The 21,354-nt window shown below is 38.0% G+C and overlaps 1 protein-coding gene across 1 annotated transcript; it reads left to right on the forward strand.

The window, feature by feature from the left end:
* Nucleotides 1-5,446: 5,446 nt before the first annotated feature.
* Nucleotides 5,447-9,868, forward strand: lg7h15orf40 (linkage group 7 C15orf40 homolog). The gene is made up of 4 exons (XM_003449188.5): nucleotides 5,447-5,707; nucleotides 6,956-7,088; nucleotides 7,167-7,294; nucleotides 9,425-9,868. Exons 1-4 carry the CDS (start codon nucleotides 5,504-5,506, stop codon nucleotides 9,512-9,514), a joined length of 555 nt encoding a protein of 184 aa, XP_003449236.1. The 5' UTR covers nucleotides 5,447-5,503; the 3' UTR covers nucleotides 9,515-9,868.
* Nucleotides 9,869-21,354: the final 11,486 nt, after the last annotated feature.

Raw genomic sequence — 21,354 nt, forward strand, 5'->3', positions numbered from 1 at the left:
GCATATGGGTGGCCAGTGAAAAAGGAAATGGAGACAGGGAGGAGGAGGTGATGTGATAGTTGTGTTGACTTAGTGTGAGATGCTTGATAAGATGTCTTCTCTGTGATGATGTGAAAGTCCTGCAGCTTTACAACCATGAATCATAATTCATTTCTTTTTCTTTCTTTCTTTGCTTCCCTACTCAGCTACTAAACCACTTCTATCTTTATGCATTTAAGCATCATGATTAATTAATGAAGGAAGCATAAGATTAAGGAGGACAAGGAAAAGAAAGAGACAGACATGCACATCCTCTCTGACCCAGTTCTAGATGAAACTATGGAAAAATCATGAATGTATTTTATCAATAATACTGTCAGAAATCATGAAATTTACCACAAGGTAGCTGGATGTTCTGCATGCTTCTGCTATGTTGAGCCTAAGACCATGAGCATTAGTGCCCTGTTCAGGGAAGTCAGAGAGCTGTATTGTATTGCAGTTATTTATTCAGACAAATATATTTACTCTGATGGCATTAACTTGGCCTCCAGCAACACTGTGAGGAATCTTGGAGTCACTGGTTGTTGTTTTTTTTACCAAGATATGTACTTCACTGTGCAAATATGCAGGTGCTTTCATGCATTTGTGCATTTCTCTAAAATTAGAAACATCCCGTCTCAGAGTGATCCTGAAAAACTAGTTCACGCATTTATTACTTCTACACTGGACTATTGTAGTTGTCCTAAAAACTCTGTGAAAAACCTTTATTTGTTCCAAAATGCTGGAGCGAGAGCACTGACAGGGCAAGAAAGAGAGAGCATATTTCTCCTATACTGGTAAATTTTCTTTTTCATTAAGGTTCATAGTTGTTGCAATACGGGCTTGTTAGGAGTGTTTCTTCCACTCCACTTTTCTTGATTCACTTAGTGTTTATACACCACTCTGCATTTAATGATTAGTTATTGTTAGTCTCTGGCTCTCTTCCACAGTGTGTCTTTTACATTGTATTCCTCCCCTCACCCTCAGCCATTTGCTGGATATAGCTGGTCTCCCTGAGCCTGGTTTTCCTGGAGGTTTCTTCCTGTTAACAGAGAGTTTTTCCTTCCTACTGTCATGAGTGCTTGCTCATAAGGGGCCATCGGTTTGACATCAAAAGTCAAAAGCAACATATGTTCACAAACAAGTATGTATTCAGGCAATGGGGAACGTCCTTAATCCTGTGTAATGGTGATGACATGAATATAATTATTGAGCCAGTCAACCACAATGGAGAAGCAGGAAACACAAAAAAAATTAAAAAAATAAAATAAACAGTGGACTGTAATATCATGCAAAAAACAAAACAAAACAAAAAAAACTCCTGTCCAACACACCTAAACTGCTAAACTAAATAACATTTCATGGATCGAAGGACAATTTTAGTCAGTTATATCTGGATGTGCCCGAAGAAATTATTGACAGGTATTAGGGTGGTTTGCATAGCTTAAAGATTAAGCAGATGAGTAGTCTGAATACAGGTGTTTAAAAGTTAGATGCTGGCATCTTAGGCCCTAGTATACCTGCCACAATTACTTCTTTTCAAATTTTCAAACTTTTCCAACATCTCGTTCTGTGTATCTGTATGTCTCCGTCTCTGTACTGGAATATCATTAAAAAGTTGGTCAAAGCTGACTCGAACATACAGCTGTCTTTAACCCAGCTTCAGTGGCCACAGCGCCAGATTACAAAATGTGATATTTCGTCACGCAACACATGATGTGATGTCAAAACTGGTGTGCGACACAGGCAATATAGCAAGCATAATAGCCCCATTATGCTCTTCCTGAGGTGGAGGACTATAAAGTTGGCAGCTTCAATACTAGCTGGTGGCTACCTACCCAATTAAAATTTTAAATCTATGTTTCTAATCTTTGTGCTTTTGGATACACTGATCACTTATTTTTTGGGGGGGGGGGGTCACTGAATAATTGATTTATTTTGAACATGACTAAATTAACAACAAAATACATTTTAAACAATAATGAGACAAAAAAAAGGGTTGATACAAACAGACTTAAAGGTAAACTCATTTGATCCTACCTCAATATATAATATACATGTATAATTCCATACAATTATATAAATCTACAAACAGATATCACACATAGAAATCCTAATAATGACGAAGCTAAATATTGGATTTAATTATGCCTGTCTGTAGAACAAATGAAATGTTTTGAAATAAAAAAAGGATCAACTCATATCTCAAATCAGGCAACAAAGTATATTTCTCATTTACAGTGACAAAAAATTTTTTTCTTTCCCTTTTCTCCTTCCCCCTCCTTCCTCTCCTCCTCCTTTTTACATAAAATATAATTACCATTATATAAACAATCATATATCTATGTCTATACATACACATTTAGATACCTAAATAAGTATATACAAAGGAGGGGAGAGAAGAAAAAAACAACAACAAAAAAAAAAACAACAAACAAACAAAAAAAACCCAAAAAGAACAATACACCTGCCCAAACCAATGTATATAATCTTGGAGCCGATATGGGAGGAGGCCATCCCTCCCAGTTTTACTTATTAAAGTAGTCTATAAAGGGTTGCCAAATTAGGTAAAACTGTTTAACATTATCTCTCAATGAAAATTTAATTTTCTCCAACAGTAAATGATACATTGTGTCTCTTAACAAAGCAGAGTGAGTTGGGGGGGCTTTATTTTTCCAGTTTAAAAGTATAAGGCGTCTTGCAAGCAATGTTATAAAACTCAAAACACAAATTTGTTTATTATTTAAGTATTTAACTGTAGCTACACCAAAAAGTGCCATTACTGGGTCTGGGGGGAGCTGTTTTTTAAAAATATCGGACAAAGTTTTAAATATTTTAGACCAGTAGATGGCAATGTTAGGACATGTCCAAAACATATGTGACAATGAGGCAGAATTCTGGCCACATCGATCACATCTTGAGTCCGCACTGATCACTTATTTTTGATCAGATGAGTGTGATGCAGGCTTTCTAAGTTTTACACACACATTTGCACTCTTATGGATGCATTGGGGGCAACTCAGCGTTCACAATCTTCACTCAAGATACTTCAGTATGTGGACTGGAGGACTATTGCATTTTTTATGATATTAGGAATTACAGCCATTTTTTATACAGTCCAGTACTTTCTTAGCTTCAAAAGTAACTGGACAAGTTAAAGGCAAGGTAACAAGATCTTTCACCAAAACTTGTTAGAATACTTTGTGGTCATTCCATTTAAAACAAAATGCTTAAAGGTTTTCTTATTAAGTAGGACTGAAGAGCTAAAGTAAAACAGATTTTAATAAGAGCCTCAGTCAGTGACCCAGCAAATTACTTCATGGACTGGATCCAGAAGGCTGGAATTTATAAGATTGATCTTCCTGGTCTGGCACAGTACAGGAAATTTAATTGGATTAGATTGGCCTCGTCTACCAAACAGTGACTGTTCACTTTTACAGCTTAAGCAGACTAAAGTAAATATTAATCAGCAAGAAAGGATGCTGATGTAAAGCTGACTGCTACGCCCCAGCCTCTAACCAAGGACCTTTGCTGTGAGGGAATAGTGTTAGTGACTGCAATGCCAATTTTATTTCCTGACATATCAAAATGTGTTGTAGTGCTGCATAGAGAATGAAGGAAAACAATAAAAAAGCAAAAACATCAATTAAAAACATCTTCATGATACAAAAAACAAAAACAATCAACTATAATACAATAAAAAAAATAAGGTCATAACATCATACACAATAGTAATAAAGTCAATATGTCAAGACAAAAAGTATAACTGTGTTTTAAGATGACTTTTAAAGATGGGCAACATAAGTTATATTTGTGCAAAGGCAATTTATTCCATAAATTGCCTTTGCATAATAGGGCAGCAATAGAGAACGCTCTGTACCCTCTGAGGTTCTGCTTAAACGTCTGTATATGTGCTGGTCACCTAAGAGCTTGGACAGGAGTGTCAGGCTAAAGCAGCTTGAAGAGGTAAGGTGGGGCAAGATCTGCTCAATTTTACATGTTCTTTTCAAAAGACACTCAGTGAGACTTTGAACGAAAGTAAGACGGAAGACTGGCTAACTTCAATATAAAGTGCATTACAGTAATCCAGCCCAGACATCATAAAAGAGGATTCAACTTTGCCAGCCGCCTTAAATGAAAGAAGCTAGATTTAACTACTGCACTGTTTGGTCGAGCCAGGTTTTGCTCTGCTGCATGTTTAAAGTTTGAAGGGACCAAACCAGAACACAAACTGATAATGGTAATAACCAACTGCACTAAACTATAAAAAGCTTCTTTAAAAAGTTGAAGAGGAACAACATCATGGGGAGAACCTGAAGGCTCAATATGTTGAATTACATTCTATATGAACATCGGATTCACAGGTTCAAACTGGTTAAAAATAGCAGAGCAAGGGACAGAGACAGATGGATCAGAATCAGGAGCCTATGAGAGCCATTGTGGCGGCAGCCTGATCAACAGAGTGCAAATATCAAACAAATATCAAACATCAAGCTTCAAAAAAGACAGACTGTGAGGCACTAAGAATGGAGTTGATAACCTGGATCAGAATCAGACAGACTTTATTTATCCCCAAGGGGCAATTAGGATACAATAATGCTTGATAAGCTATCTCTTATAGCCTCTGTAACAGTGTTCAGATAGTGTTCCTCCCCTCACCCTCAACCCCTACTGCCCCTCCCTGACTCTGGTCCTACTGGGGGGTTCTTCCTGTTTCTTCCCAATCTCATCAAGCACTCACCCCTGTTCAGCACTCAGCCATGTGTGGTAAAAAAAAAAAAAAGAAGAAGAAGAAGAAGAAGAAAAGAAAGAAAATACATTTAATGGGAGCCCCCAGAAATCACTAAGGATAAAGGTTTTGATTCCCTAGCATCTAGCAAATAAAAAAATAATTAATTAAATGTGTCATGAATTAAATAAAATTAGAAATAAATAAATATATTTTATTTAATGAAGTGAATTTGCATTTAGATGAAATGAATGGGCATTTAATTCAATATAATATATATATCAATATTTATTTAATTAACAAATTCAAATGTTAATTAATTAATGGAACATTTAATTATTTAATGGTGTATTTAATTAAATCATTTTGTCACTCCTGGCCCTCCATTACACACCAGCACAGATTGTGCTGCAGGAAGGAAGAGCAAGACAGAACGTATGCATCGCACCACCCCATACATTTTTTAAATTTTATTTATTTTTGCTAAAATATGCAAGTCTATTAAATAAATGTGTTCCCTGGCGCTGGTATGCATTAAATGTTTTCATTTGTCAATTCATTTTTTGTAACTATGTTGTGCCAACTAGCCCCATTCTGCATTTCTTTGATAAGTAGCAGAAAATGTAAGTATAAAAAAATCTATATATTTATAAGAATTTATAACAATTCATAATTTAAGATTATGATAAGCGGAAGAATTTATTTTGAAAACCGGAAATTCATCAAACAGCTAGCAAGCTAACAGGTAGCCGGTAGATGTTTTCCTGTTCAGGTCTTGCCGTAGCTTATCTTTACCGTGTTAAATTGTTACCGTCTCTGCAGCAGGCTAGATCTGTCACTTTAAAGGCTGTAACGTTACCCGACCTTGTGCTGGTGCTCAGCTGCCGGTACAGAGCCCCTCTGCCCGGTGTCGCCCTGCACAGAAGGCACTACTCCAGAAACAGACAAATGCCCAAAAAGGTAAGAGCGGTTATTCCACTTTTGTCTATATAGATTTTTTTTTTTTAACTTCATTTTCCCATTGATATGAGTCAAGTAAAGTAAAGTAAGTACTTCTTTCAGCCATCTTTTTGATGGACATTGTTTATGCTTAACGTTCAAACAATTTGATTTGAATTTTAAGGAGTTTAAAGATTGAGTGCAGGGCTTCTTCGTTTGTTGCGACCTTTGTTATTAAGTGTGGCAGTGCAACAGCATTAAGTCACAATATTTTCTTCTTATTATTATTCTTATTATCATTATTATTATTATTAATTAGTAGTAGTCGTATTAGTAGTAGTATTCTGCTCTCACAAAAGTAGGTTTTGTTTTTTGTTTTTACTCATTCAGAAACAGACAAATACCCAAAAAGGTAGAACAGCTCCCAAATTTAGGGTGAAAAGAAGAAGAACATGTTGTCTGTTGTCTGTCTGTTGAACATGTATACTGGAACTATGTCCTTATAATACACACTGGAGAAGTGAAAAATGTGTATTTTGTACTTGGGAAGTTGCTGCTGCTGCTCACACAGAATACTTCTTATACAACTTGTAGTTTTCACATGGTAAGCTTTTCTCTGGGATTGAATTTCTAGTCTTCTATCCTTTCTGTTTCTCTACCTGATGCAGACAGCAGGGGTTTTCACACCTCCTCCTCATTTTACTGTCTTTACTCACCACAGAAACAGTTCCCCACAGCTGTGTGGTGATAGCACACTTACAGTGCATTCCAGATTAAGATGGAATTTCTGAGTTTCCAGTACCAACAACTAGAATTTCCAACTCTGAAAGAAGGAGCAGCTCCACCAACCCCGGGTTACTGATCCAATGTGGCAGCAGTGAACGTAAACAGTAGTAAAAGTGTAAAACTTGAAATTTGTTACAAGATTACATTGATGGGGAAACGTGCAGTCAGCTGAGACTGAAGAAGTCACTTGGATGAATTATGAAACGTTTCTCCTACTGAAAACACTACGTCCAGATGAACAGAATCCGCTTTTTTAGATTTCTGTACCTGGATGATACTAGATGCTAGAAAGCTCATATGATCTGTAGGAAAAAGAGCTCTGTGAAACTTAAAGATTTTGTCGAGTGTGTTAATTATGGAGTAAGTTATTTCCAGTTTCCCGATCTTCTTACTGTAAGATGACTCAAAATTAGAGAATGAATGTAAAAAGCATGTAAAGAGCCAGTAATGTTTGACTTAAGCTCTTTTGTGCTGTTAAACCAGGTGAAAGAACAGCTGGCAGGTTGTGGAGGAGCTGCCGTAGCAGAAGCCTGTGGTCCAGTAACCAAAGACAAAAGTGGTGCTGTAACCATAAGAGTTCATGCAAAGCCCGGCTCCAAACAAAGCAGCATCACAGGTGTTTGTATAACAGAATTGTTGATATGAACAAAAAGAAACACAAATCACACTGCTGTCTCTTCTGCTGTGCTTTCAGAAGTTTCTACAGAGGCAGTAAGTGTTGCCATCTCAGCACCACCTACAGATGGAGAGGCCAATGCTGAGCTTATTCGCTACCTGGCTGAGGTTCTGGACCTGAAGAAAAGTCACATATCTCTTGACAAGGTTGCTGAAACTTTTGAGTTGAATCTTGGTGCAATCTCAGTACACATTTGAGTATTTTCTGTATACATTGACATTTCTCACTAAGTATTTACTTATACCTTTACTCATGTACATATCTCACTACATATAGTGGTGTGAAAAAGTGTTTGTCCTCTTCCTGATTTCTTAGTGTTTTGCATATTTGTCACACTTACATGTTTCAGATGATCAGACAAATTTTAATATTAGACAAAGATAACCTAAGTACACACAAAATGTAGTTTTTAAATGGTGATTTCATTGATTAATGGAGAAAGGTTATCCAAACCTACCTGGTCCTGTGTGAAAAAGTAATTGCTTCTCTTGTTAAATGATGACTTAGCTGTGATTAACTGCATTTTATTGAAAGCTGAGTTCAGTTTCACTAAACACACTCAGGCCGGATTAATGGCAGACCTGTTGAATTAAGAAATCAACTAAATGGAACCTGTCTGACAAAGTGAAGCAGGCTAAAAGATGTCAAAAGCAACACATCATGCCACGATCTAAAGAAACACCTGAGAAACAAAGTCACTGACATATATCAGTCTGGAAAGGGTTACAAATCCATTTCTAAGGCTTTGGGACTCCAGCGAACAACAGTGGCAGCCATTATACACAAATGGCGAAAACATGGAACAGTGGTGAAGCTTCCTAGGAGTGACCGGCCTACCAAAATTACTCCAAGAGCACATCGACAACTCATCCAGGAGGTCGCAAAAGAACTGAGAATAACATTAAAGAACTGCAGGCTTCACATGTCTCAGTGAAGGTCAGTGTTCATTGTTCAACAGTAAGAAAGAGACTGTGCAAAAATGGCATCCATGGGAGAGTTCAAGGAAAAAAATACCACTGACCAAAAAGAACACAAAGGCTTGTCTCACCTTTGCCAGAAAACGTCTTGATGATCCTGAGGACTTTTGGGAAAATATTCTGTGGACTGATGAGGCAAGGGTTAAACTTTTTGGAAGGTGTGCATCCCATGACATCTGACATCAAACTAACACAACATTTCAGAAAAGGAACATCATACCAGCAGGAAAATATGGTGGTGGTAGTGGGATAGTCTGGGGCTGTTTTGCTGCCTCAGGACTCCTCCAATGTGATTGAATTACAACAATTCTGCAAAGATGAGTGGGCCAAAATCCCTCCACAGCGCTGTTAAGACACTCATTGCCAGTTATCGCAAACGCTTGATTGCAGTTGTTGCTGCTAAGGCAGTTGTTGATAAAGTTGTTGCTACACCAGTTATTAGGTTTAGGGAGCAATCACTTTTTCACAAGCGACCATGTAGGTTTGGAGTTTTGTTTTTTTTTTCCTTAATAATAAACATCTTCATTTAGAAACTGCACTTTGTGTTTACTTGTGTTATCTTTTTCTAATATTTAGATTTGTTTGATGATCTGAAACATTTAAGTGTGACAAGCATACAAAAAAAAAAGGAAATCAGGAAGGGGAAAAACACTTTTTACACCACAGTATTCACATTCTATACTGCATACGAGTATGTGTAAGCAGGCAGCAGTAGATGGCACTGTGTCACTGTTACTGTCTGTTGGTGGCTTCACTGCAGAGATTGCATGTTGATGGTTTGGTAGGGTTTGAAGAACGAGCTCTATAGTGGTCGTAACACTAAACAGCCATTACTGTAGTGTGACTTATCCTGTGTACTGAGGATTTTAAATGGTGTCAGCTCCAGGGGTGTAAATTAACTTTGTACCCAAAAGTACAAATGTGTACTTTGAAAATGTACATGTATTACACAGTTTATGTTTTATATAGATACCTTATTATTAGATCTAAATATGCAGCAGGGAACATATAGAGGAGTGACACTGACTTTGTTTTTTGTGCTCCTAAACCTTTAAGCTGCAGCATAGATGTCTTTATTCACTGAGCTCTGTTGGAACAGCATAACAACACTGGGCAGTTCTGCATTTACTCTAAAACAGTCCGGATGTGACAATACATTTAGGCCAAATTGTCATTGTCATTCATTCTGTGGCTTCATGGTGGTGCACTGTCACAGTAAGAAGGTTCTTTTTTAGGGTGAGCAAAGTTTTATCCTGTTGTATCATATATCGTTTAAGTCCCTTCTTCTGTCTTCTTTAGGGGTCCAGGTCCAGAGACAAAGTCATCAAAGTGGACTCTTCTCTCAGTCCAGAGGAGGTGTTGAGGAAGCTCAGAGAGGCTGTAGGCTGACAAGAGGGATGTCAGTTTCCAGCAGGCAGTCATCTAAACCCTACCTTGATTTATGTTTAAAGTAAAGTAATTGTCCCTACAACTAATAAACTAATAGCTGGTTGTGCCACCTTTAACAGCAGGAACTGCTAACCAAGTTTGGGATACATGGCAATGAGTCATTTACAATTTACTGTGCGGAATTTTGGAATGACATGAACTGCCTGTTTAAGGTTATGCCAAAGTGAGTTTTCCCTTGGAACTCTACCATGGATGCTGTTTTTGTGTAGTCTCTTATAGGTGTTTCATGAATGGGGTGGGGGGGTGTTCTGTATAAAGTAGTCAAAAGACTAAATAAAAATGAACATTTTGAAATCAGTGGAATTTTACATAGGTTAAGACATGCTTTATAAACAGAAATGAATTCTCCCAATCAATATACCAGTTATTAGCAAGCAATAGAAAGGATGCAAATTGAATTTTAATAAAATACATGTCAGGATGACAGCATCAACAAAATCTTTTTTTCCCCAACATAAATCATTTAACTCAAATGTATTATGTGTTACGTCCACCAGCTACAATATAGGATGTTCAGCCCAGTTTTAAGTGCCTTGAGGCGATTGTTGTTGTGAGTTAGTACCATATAAATGAAATTGAATTGAATGTTAACAGTGGTTAACATTCAATTCAATTCATACAAAAAGTGTGTATACATATATATATACATACACACACACACACAGGACTGAAAGACAGCAGAGAGGCACTAATCATGGCAGCACAGGAACAAGCTCTGAGCACAAGATCCATAGAGGCTGGGGTCTACCGCACCAGGCAAGACCCCAGGTGCTGGCTGTGTAAAGATGCATCTGAAACAATCCAGAATATAACAGCAGGGTGCAAGATGCTAGCAGGCAGGGCATACAAACTGGTGATGGCTAACCGGGCATAGTAGTGGTGCACAAGCAGAAGAAGATGGTCATAATAATGTGTAGCAAAACTGAATAACAGCAACATCAGGAAGAAGGAACACGAGAAGCTGGAGAAGTACCAAGGGCTTAGAGAAGAGCTCAAGAAGATGTGGTAATCGGAGCACTTGGTGCAGTGACCCCCAAGCTAGGCGAGTGGCAGATCCCAGGAACAACATCCGATATCTGTCCAAAAGAGCGCAGTCCTAGGAATAGCAAAGATACTGCACAGGACCCTCAAGCTCTCAGGCCTTTGGTAGAGGACCCGAGCTTGAGGGATAAAAGACCGCCCACAGGGGCGTGTGTGTGTGTGTGTAGGGGACAAGCCGTGTACTCCTGAGCCACAGGTACCTCATAAATGCAGGAATTTATGTTCTATATGTTTTGAAGTCATTAACCATGGGTCTGAAAAGGACTCTTTAAGGTTTCAATATAGCAATGTAAAATTAAATTTAAAAAGCCCAAACAATGAACCACTCAAAGACTGTCCTGTGACGCAATGTGAGCACCATATTTTCAGGTTTGAGAACACACTGTCATCCACATGGATAGTCGCTGGAGAAACAAGAAAAAAAATCTCATTAGCATCAGCCACAGAATCAGGAGTACAGTGAATTAGCACTGCAGTAATGATCCTTGCTTTGTTCTAGTTAAAACTGAAATGCTTCAAAGAGATGGCACCACTGCTGAATGTGAGCTGACATCAAAGCATGGCAAGATAATGATTTCGTATCAAACATCACAGCTCTTATGAAGCTCTATCATCAAAACGCTGACTTATTTTATATTCCAGCTCTGCAAGCAACATTTCTGCTTCTTGATGACTGTTAAATGAAGTTTATCTTCTCAGACACTGAGATCGTTATATAAGAAATACCTTGTGCAAGGCTAAAAGGAGTTTGTTTTCAAGTTGGACTAAATCACACTTCACTTTCATGCTGTTTTCTGCTAACTGAAGTCACTTTTCATGGGTTGTCTCCTCTGCTGAGCCTGGATCAGCAGCTTTATATCTGCATTTGAGTCCCACTGAAGCTCATGTCAGCCTAACGGAGGTTTCAAACGCTGGATTAAGCCTCTGCTGACTGGGAAAGCATTTTCCCTCCTAAATTTAAGAGATTCATAAACTTAAATCCCCCTTCCCTCCACACTGTGTGCTGGAAGATCTCTGTGGTCAATTTTTGAAGATTACAGTCTATCAAAGGTGCTTTCTGCAAACTGAAATCAAATCAAGTGAGTATAAGCAAACACACAGTAATCACTCTGTAGTAATCAGTTCTGGATAAACTGTGAAGTACAACTTCAGTAACCCTGCTGATATTTAGATTGCTTTAAACGTATTGATCTCTCTGAGGAACGTCAATAGTTTTCAAATCATCAACATGTCTATTGGATACTATCCCTGCAAGACTTACTATGTTTAGTAACAGGTTACATACCACAAAGTGGCTGTAATTCTGTAATTGAAGCATTACTTAAAAAGTTTTTACTTAATTTAGCTTCCTTAGCTAACTATAGACCAATCTCTAAACTAACTTTGAGTTGTAAATCAGCTGTGTGATCATTTATAGAGGAAAGATTTATTTGAAGAATTTCACTATTTAGATTACGTCATAGGACAGGAATAGCACCACTGATTGTTACTAATGATCTAATGATCTACAGCCTCTGACAATAAAGTCTTCTCTGTGCGTATCCTGCTAGACCTCAGAACTGAATTTATCTGATAGATTCTTGCAAAAAAAAAAAAAAAAGGTCGTTTGATACAAAGTTAGTCATGGAGTTCAACCAGGAAGTGGAACACCACAGAGCACTTTTCACATTACATGCAATGCTTCCCTTAGGCATTATTGTTATTAGAAAACACTGACGACATTTCCATTGCTATGTAGATAATACCCTAATACACTGCAGGTATGTCTTAAAGACGGAAAGTTTTGAATACAGTGTGATTTTTTCCTTTAAAATTGGGGCAAAACTGAGGTTATTGTACTTAGCCCTAAAAGTACAAGACAATTGTGTTTAACTAGATGCTTCGTCTGGAAGGCATTACCTTAGGCTCCAGTAATACTGTGAGGAATCTTGGAGTCATTTTTGACCTAGACTCAGTTGAACAAATGTCTAGTAATGCCTTCTTTCATCACATTTCTTCTGCAACAAATCAAGATTAGAAATATCCTGTTTCAGAGTGATACCAAAAAGTAGTTCATGCTTTTGCTACTTCTAGGCTGAACTACCATAATTCCTTATTAACTGATTCCAAAAGTTCCCTAAGAAGTCTTCACTGGATCCAAAACACAGCAGTTTTTACTAACTGATAGGAAAAAAAAGATCATATGCAAATTACTATCCTATTATCATTAATCTAAAAGAGCACTTCTCTCCCAGACTGCGGGCTTATTTGTGGTTCCTAGAGTTTCTCAAAGGTGAACCTGTACCATCCTTTAGTTATGCTGCTGTCGGCTGAGGCTGCTGGGGGGAGTTAACGTGATGCACTAAACATTTCATCTCCGCTTCCCTCTTTTTTCGTTTCCTTCACTGCTATTTTCTTCAATGCCATGTGCCAATGGAGTGCAGAGCAGCTACCTGAACTCTACTCCCACAGAGATCAATTATTATGTCAATAGTATTACATATATTATATCACTAGATACAACTCTGGATACTGTTGCTCCATTGAAAAAGAAAGCCTCAAATCAGAAGTACTTGACTCCAGGCTGTAGTCCAGGTGGTAGAACAGGTTGGTTCTCCGATCCCTTTGTGTACTCTTCCTACACTGAGGTTAATTATGGAGTTCCACAGGGTTCTGTGCTAGGACCAAATCTGTTTACAACATACATGCTTCCCTTAGGCAGTATCATCAGAAGGTATAGCATCCTTCCATAAACTGCAGAGATGTCATAACAACATAAAGACCTGCATAACCTCTAATTTTCCAACTAAACTGAGATAAAGCTAAGGTTATTGTACTCAGCCATAAAAATCTTAGAAAAATGGTATCTGGAATGTGTGCCAAAAGCCAAAACAACACCAGAAAACACTGCTGGCTAGTAGATATAATATCACTTTTGGTGTGCAAACATGACAATGGCAAGTATAAACTGCAATTGATGTTTCAATTATTGAATGTTATCAACCTTTGTCTAATCTCACCTGAGGTTTAATTGTCGTCTGTCTCCCTCATCCCCAACCAGTTGAAAGAGACTATTGCTGGTTGGTGTTGCCAGGAGAAAGCCTCTTCTCTCTCAAAGAAACACATAGCAACATGGCTTAGGATTGCAAATCAGTTAAAACAGCTCTTACCTCATACTCACAGTGGTGGAAGGATGTTGAATTGAACTTGTTTTGCAGCACGTCTGTTGTAGATCTGTAAGTGTGTGACTGGGATCACTGTCCTATTGCATGACCCAACGTCGGCCAAGCTTTTGCTGTCGGACAAGTGGCCTAGCATTTCACTGTAAAATGCTATGGTATACAGAAGAGTTCATAGTCGACTCCATGATTGCAAGGTGCCTAAGCCAAGAAAAGAAAAGTAACAATGTGTTGCAACGGCTCAGTCACAGTCCAGACCTCAATCTGACTGGAATGATGTGGCGGGACCTTAAAAGAACTGTACATAAACAAATACCTGCGAGCCTAAATGAACTGAAGCAACATTTTAGAGAAGAGTGGGCCATAAATTACTCCACAATGATGTGCGAGACTGATGAAGTCATACAGAAAATTACATTTAATACTTCAGGTTATTGTTGCTAAAGGTGGTCGGACAAGTTATTGAATCATGGGGTGTACTTAGCCTTTTACACAGTGCTTCTGCTTTTTTGTTTAGTTTTTGTAAAATAAATAATAAAGCCGGAAGCCGGTTTGGCTAACAAAGTTTTTTCATGCTGAATAAGGAAAACTAAATTAGTTACTATGACATAACAGACTCTGCAGAGGTGGGAAGTAAGGAAATACAAATATTTACTCTTCAGAGGTGGTAACTTTTACCAATGTCTTTACTGAAGTAGAAAACTGTGTTTTCTACAGTGGCTGTTTGAAAGGAAAAAAGTAGCTCTTTTAAGGATGTTTTTGTGCAAAGCTAACTGAATCTTCTGCTATATTAATCTAATTAACTTTAATTAGTGTCTGGGAATAAGCTTTATTTCAGTCTAAATTTAATGAATTTACCCAGCTTTATTCAGTTATGTAATACATGAAAAGAGAAAAAGAAGGGGATTTATTTTTTTTTGAAAGAGGTTTACTGCTCATGCACATGTTTCATGAGATTTCTTGGATGTTTTCCATCCTCTATAATGACAGTATACTGTTTATACTAAACTTGGTTGTATGACAACTTAGATGGTTTATATTAGACAGTATGAATTTAATGGTGGAATTCAGTGAATGAATAAGCATCAATTAAAAATCATACTAATCTCTGCTAGATTTTATGTAACCTAGCTATCACCATAAACACCACAGCCACTGTGCACCAGTCCAACTCACTGTTCTTTACTGTAAATCCATCTCACAGTACAGCAAAAAAAACATTTTATCCTGCACTAACCTGCAGAGTATTGTCATGCAACCTTTAAATAACACAGTCTGCCTCAGTTTGTTTTGCAGCAGGTTTCACAATATAGATAAATATAACTTCATATCATATATACATCCAATATCTGATTTTAAAAAAAGATCATATTGCATGTAAGGTTTAAATTCCCAGTTTATCAAATCCCACTGAGCAGCCCTTACCTTTTACTCTGACCTCCCTTCATCCTCTACTGTCTTGTCTTTCTTATCTTTCTCCATCTCTGAGTGAACTGAGCTCTCTTTCTTTTCTCTCCCTGTGAAATACAGCAGCTAAGCCTTCAGCTAGCAACACACTGTACAACAAACAAACAGTCTGTGTGTTTGCTGATTTTTGTTGAGGTGTTAGAAACAATGCATTTGTAATTACCTGCCACTTAAAAATATGTTACTCCCTTTATGGTTGCTGAGTAGGGCTATGTAGATGCTGAAGTACCACACTATGATGCTAAAAATTATGCATAAATTAGTACTAACAGAAACGCCACTCCATTTCTCATTCATGAAGTCATTGTCAAAGCTCCAAGCAGAGAAAATTAATTGCTGAAGTTTACATTTTTGCAAACACTGAAATTCCAGTTAGTAACTAGTTTACCATTTTCTATGCACCACATAAGGAGACAGAGACAGCGAGTACACCACAGATTTAAAATCAGCTCAGAAAACAAATCTATAGTCTCCATCTTTATAATGCTGTGACTCTGTGGACAGTTTGCTTGCATAGCAAACATTTGCTGTAGATTACTGTAGCAATCATTGTTCAAATAAAAATGATCTTTATAAAGCTTTACACACAGAACAAACTCATCAATGATCAATCGTTTGTTGTGTTGTTTTTGGTCACACGGATGGAAAAATGACAGTTGCAGTTGGATTTGGAAACAATGTGTTGTGTCTGTATCATTCTGTTCTGTCTGGTGTTGGACTGTCTTTGTTTTGGGTTTTTTGCAATTTTTGCACATTGCACTCTATGTAGTCCCGTGTTGATTGTCTGTTATATGTCATATGTAGCACCATGGGAGGAACGTTGTCTCGTTTCACTGTGTACTGTACCACTGCACATGGTTGGGATGACAATGAAGCCATTTGACTTGACATTTAAGTGAAGATGAGACTGAAAAGATTTGAAACTTGAAGGCTTGAAAACTGATCTAATGGAAGCTAATCAAAATGAGTCCTTCCTGCCCTCCTGTTTAAATATCATGGTAGGCAATGACATATATTATATTACATATAATACTCGGTCCACTGGATTACTCATTGCCATGTGATATTATAGTATATAGTATATCAGAAATCTGTTCACTATATTTTATTACGAATTATATCAGTAAGGAAGCTGACTAAATATTAACTGATAATTTATGGCAAAGGGGTGGGATTAATTAAGTGTTTACTTCTTCCCACTCCCTTTCAACACGTAAATTAATCAGAACGGCAGCTATATTTAAATGTATTGATTTGTTTGTATAGTATTTTTTTTCTCTCTCATTTTCTTTTCTAAATGTACCTGTATATTGTTTACATGTTTGAAATAAATTACCAAATCAAATCAAATCAAATCAAATGGTGAATTGTTAGTGACGAGTTGATTGAATTTACTCTGATCAGCTCTTCTGAAACTGAAAATGCCAATCTCAGAGTTAACCAACTCAGGATTAATTTTTTAACTCCGTTTGTTGAACATGCCTCCTGGAATAGGGCGCTTTGATTTTATTAAAATTATATTTTGATATATAAACCCATGTACTTTCTTTTTAGTTTCTAGATCTAATGCTTCCTTCCAAGTTTTAGAAGATGACAATTTCACCATCAAAGCCTCAAATGTGGCTGTCGGATTGCAACAGGTCAGTCATGGACAGCAATTAAAAGATCACTTTCTGCACAGAGAATGATAAAAGTTATTTGGCTTAACTACGGGTGATGGAGCTGCTGTTTCTTGAGAGGATTAGAGGAAAATTGAGGAGATTAAGGGATGATAATGATGCCCAACTCTGATCTAGTCTGTGGGATTATGGAAATGAAGCGGTTTCCTTTCAGCTCAGCCTCATTTTTTTACTCTTCATTTTCTTCCAGATAGTTCTTGCAGCCTTATTTTCATTACAAGTGACACAACAGACTCAACAGCGCATTTATTAGTTAATGAAAACTTGAAAGCAGCTAGGTTTTAAGGGGTAGGTGGGTGTAAATGAGAGGCCAACTATAATTTGGCCATTTGGCTCTCGACAAAAATTAGTGGTGGGTACCTGTTAACAAACCTCTACCTCCCTTGCTTGATTAATAAATCCAACTTTGGCAACTTGGGTTGACAAAATAATTTCCTCATGCTTCCCTTACTACAATCAGACTGTCCAAACAGTACTATGTATATAAAAAATAAAATGCAAGGGATTCTTTATACAAAAGAATTTGGAAGTTGGAAGCTTGATGTGGTACTAAAACAAGATTTTATCATAAATTAATTTAAAAAATTCAGTGATCTGCAGCTATAAACCCTATATGTAACTGAAGTAGTTCAATTTGATACTATCAGTGTTAACCTACTGCAAAAAAGTTAGGAGCACTGTGATGCATCACTTTGTCTGTAAACACTGTGCAAGCATTTAGCAACAGGGAGACCAACTGCTGTAACTGACTTTTTTTTTTTTTTTTTGTTAATTCTTGCCTGATATATACATACGCTCTAGCCCTGCGATGGATGGATGGATGGATGAATGGTATATACAACAAAGTGAGAGAAGAAGAGTCAGATGGCAATGAGTATTAGACCCAAAAGGTTGATTTTGTTCATCTGGACGTAGCATTTTCAATGAGACAAATGTTTTGTCATTCATCCAAGTGACTTCTTCAGTCTCAGCTGACTGCAGGTTTCCCCAATCTTATAAACAGTACATTTGCACAATGACTGAAACTAGCTCACTGAGTGGGCTACGTCCAGATGAACAGAATCAACCTTCTGGGGTTTACTTACCTGGATGATTGAGCATGAATCAAGACAATGAGCATTAGAGGGGTTCAAACACTCGCAGAAGAAAAAGATATGAATGAAAAGATGCAAATTGCATCCTGTTATATTTTCTCTTCTGTCTACAGTAAAAGCCAACAGCTTTCATCCTCATTTTCACTACCATTCAGCAGGATTTCTGGGCAGCTGACATAGACGGGATATAGTTGTTTATGTCTTTATCATGAGCCCATAAGCAGACAGTCACACACTAAATCATGGCCCGGAGCAAGTGGAACAACATGGCAGGTTTTAAACCTCTTACTTCATTCCTCTCTGCAGGTTTATTTATAGTCATCTGCTTCCTTAAGCATCTAAAATTGTCCTGAAGCAGCTGACATAACACACACTTTAAAGCCAATACCGTTTATTTTTTAAAGTCTCTATTTTTTGTGTGCCCAGCGCTGACTTACTATCAGCAAAATGCTCTTAGTCTGACACTAAAGCCTTGCTGACAGCGGGAGGATTTGATGCTGCGGCTCGGACTCAGCAGACAACAATCCAATCAGTTTCTGGTTGGTAATCAAAAGTCTATGAATCTGCAATTAAACAGTACTTGCTATCAAATGCTATCAGTACTGGCTTTGTTTATGAACAGGGAAGCGTCTTGAGGTGACTGTTGTTGTGACTTGGCGCTATGTAAATAAAATGCAGTTGTACTGAACTGGAAGATGGTCCAGTGGAAATTGGAGAACGCTTTCAGCACTGGCTTTTTTAATCATGTCATAATCATCCCCTTAGTTTGCAAAAGTGGGAGAGCTTATTGTGGGGCTAGGACTTTATGTATTCCATGGAAACCTGCTGTTGAAAGCTGTTGTTACGGGAGAAATATCTTTCTAGTCCCTATCACTATTTTCACTGCAGCATTTTATATCAACACATTTTTCAAAGATCTTTAGGGCTGAGTACAATAGTCTCTGTTTTATCTGCATTTAGAAGCAGGAAATCAGGTATTTATGTCTATTAGACATTCCTGCAGTTTGACTAATTGGAAAACATTCTAGGTTTTGGCAACTCTATTCTGAAAAACCTGAAGTTAGGGATACAAGCGACCCCAAATCATTCTTGATTGTCTTCCAGAGGAGATACTGAAGGAACTCTGAAACACTGCCAGAGATAACATACAGTTGCATTGTAACCTTGGTTCTCTGAGTGGAGACTATCCTCCTTCCATTACATATTCCATATGTACATGGTATGACCCCCTTGGTCGTGGCGTGTGGATAATTCTTTAAGACATTTCAGCTAGCCTGGCCACGCCCCACAGCTACCCTGACGTACCCCTGAGCTACCTCAGGCTACCCTGAGGTAGCTCAGGGTAGCCTGAGGTACCCTTGAGCAAGGTACAGTCTGTATACACTACACACTGCTCCCCATGGTGGATTGGTAGCTTCGAGTGCTTCACTGACTGAATGGGTTAAATGCAGAGGACTAAGCCATTTCCTGCAGGATTAATAAAGTATACATTACTCAGAGAACCAAGGTTAGAGTGTAACCGTATGTTCTCTATCATATCGAAACCATCTCTCCACTCCATTACATATTCCATTATTATGGGGTAACTCTTTAAGACACCCTGCAAGGAAACAGTGCAATCGAAACCCCAGCATGAAAGTGTACAAAACGAACAATGTACAAATGTACGTATGTACACACCACCCTGGTCAAGGCCCCGCCAGATGCAAAGGCCGAGCTGGAGGGAGGAGGCATCAGTCTGCCAGACGAAGACTGGCCTGAGTGACTCTCACAAGACACAAGGTCCACACCTAAACAGCCGCTCATCATCGGCCTGCAAGATGCTAGACCAAACGAGCAGACAAAGGCTACCGCAGAGGGGCAGCCACCACTTCCTCCCGAAAAGACGGGCTGGCTACCACATTCAAGCGGTAAAACCTATTAAAGGTGGTCGCCAAGGACCATGATGCCGTCACACAAATGGTAGAGAGGGAGGAGCCCCACAACAAGGCCCAAGAGGTGGCCACCCCATGAGTTGAGTGGGCCCACACTCCTGAGAGGAGGGGAACCCCTGCAGTGGCATAAACCTGCCGGACTGCCCAGATTTTTTGTAGAAGCACCAATAGTATACATTTGAAACTACTACGTTGCTTTGTTCTTCAGTTATCCCATTCACAAGATTTTCAGAAAACTTGACCTCTGACCTTGAGGTCAAGGTCACTAAAATTTGAACTTGTATGAGATTTTTAGTAGCTCAAGTTATAGCATTCAAAAACATAGTTGTCTCTGTTGCCCACCCGTCCAGCATGGTGTTAATCACACTCTGGATCTTGTTCTGACATATGGCACAGAAGCCGAATATTTAACAATATTTATACAGCAGTGGGGAATATATTTCATTACAGTAGTGGCCTTTCTGACAGTGCTGTATCTAAGTTTAAGGATATCATTCCTCCACCGTTATCTTTTTCATTGCCATGTGCCAACACAACACAGAGCAGCTACCTGAATTTTATGCCGACAGAGGTGGAATATCTCGTTAATAAGCCTTAAATCAGTAATGCTTGACTCCATTATTTAATTCACAAACATGCAGATAAAACAGATAACCTGTAAGCTGGAAAGGAAATGGCGTCTCACTAATTAAGAAGCTCTTCATTTAGTCTTTTATTTTCTGAATAAATAATATATAAAATATATAGTAAATAATATAATACAAAGAGTAAAAAATTACTTTCTCCTGACCATCAGCATGTCTATTTGACCCCATTAATGTGACTGCTAATTTAACTTTAAGCACTTATTTCTTAAATCTAGCTTCACAGACAGTGTTACATCTATCTTAGTTTTTGAGAGCAGGGCTCAATGGTGTAAATTAGCCTCTATATGTGTAGTGTTTTATGTCCCCTTTAAAAGACTGCTTATTTTAGTTATTACTTTGATCTGAAATAAGATTAGTCTTTATCAATCAATTATGTCCCACAGGTGTTTAAGGTGGTAGTAATTAAACCAGTATGTAAAAAGCCATCACTTGACCCATCTGTCTTAATTGTAGGTCAGCCTCCAACCTTCATTATACTTTAAAAATTCTTGAAAGAGTAGTTGTAAAACAGCTATCTGATCATCTGCAGATGAAAATGGTTTATCTGAAGAGATTGAGTCAGGTTTCAGAGCTCATCATTATAAATTACCCTTTTATGGCCTCTGACAGTGGACTGATCTTTATGCTTTTTCTCCTAGACTTTAGTGCAGCATTCAATACTACTGACCACAATATGTTATTACAGAGATGGGATCATGCCATAGATACTGAAATTACTACACTGGAGTGGTTTGAATCATATCTGTCTAACAGACTCCAA

The sequence above is a fragment of the Oreochromis niloticus genome, linkage group LG7 (assembly GCF_001858045.2).
Source record: "Oreochromis niloticus isolate F11D_XX linkage group LG7, O_niloticus_UMD_NMBU, whole genome shotgun sequence".
In the NCBI taxonomy this organism is placed as follows: domain Eukaryota; kingdom Metazoa; phylum Chordata; class Actinopteri; order Cichliformes; family Cichlidae; genus Oreochromis; species Oreochromis niloticus.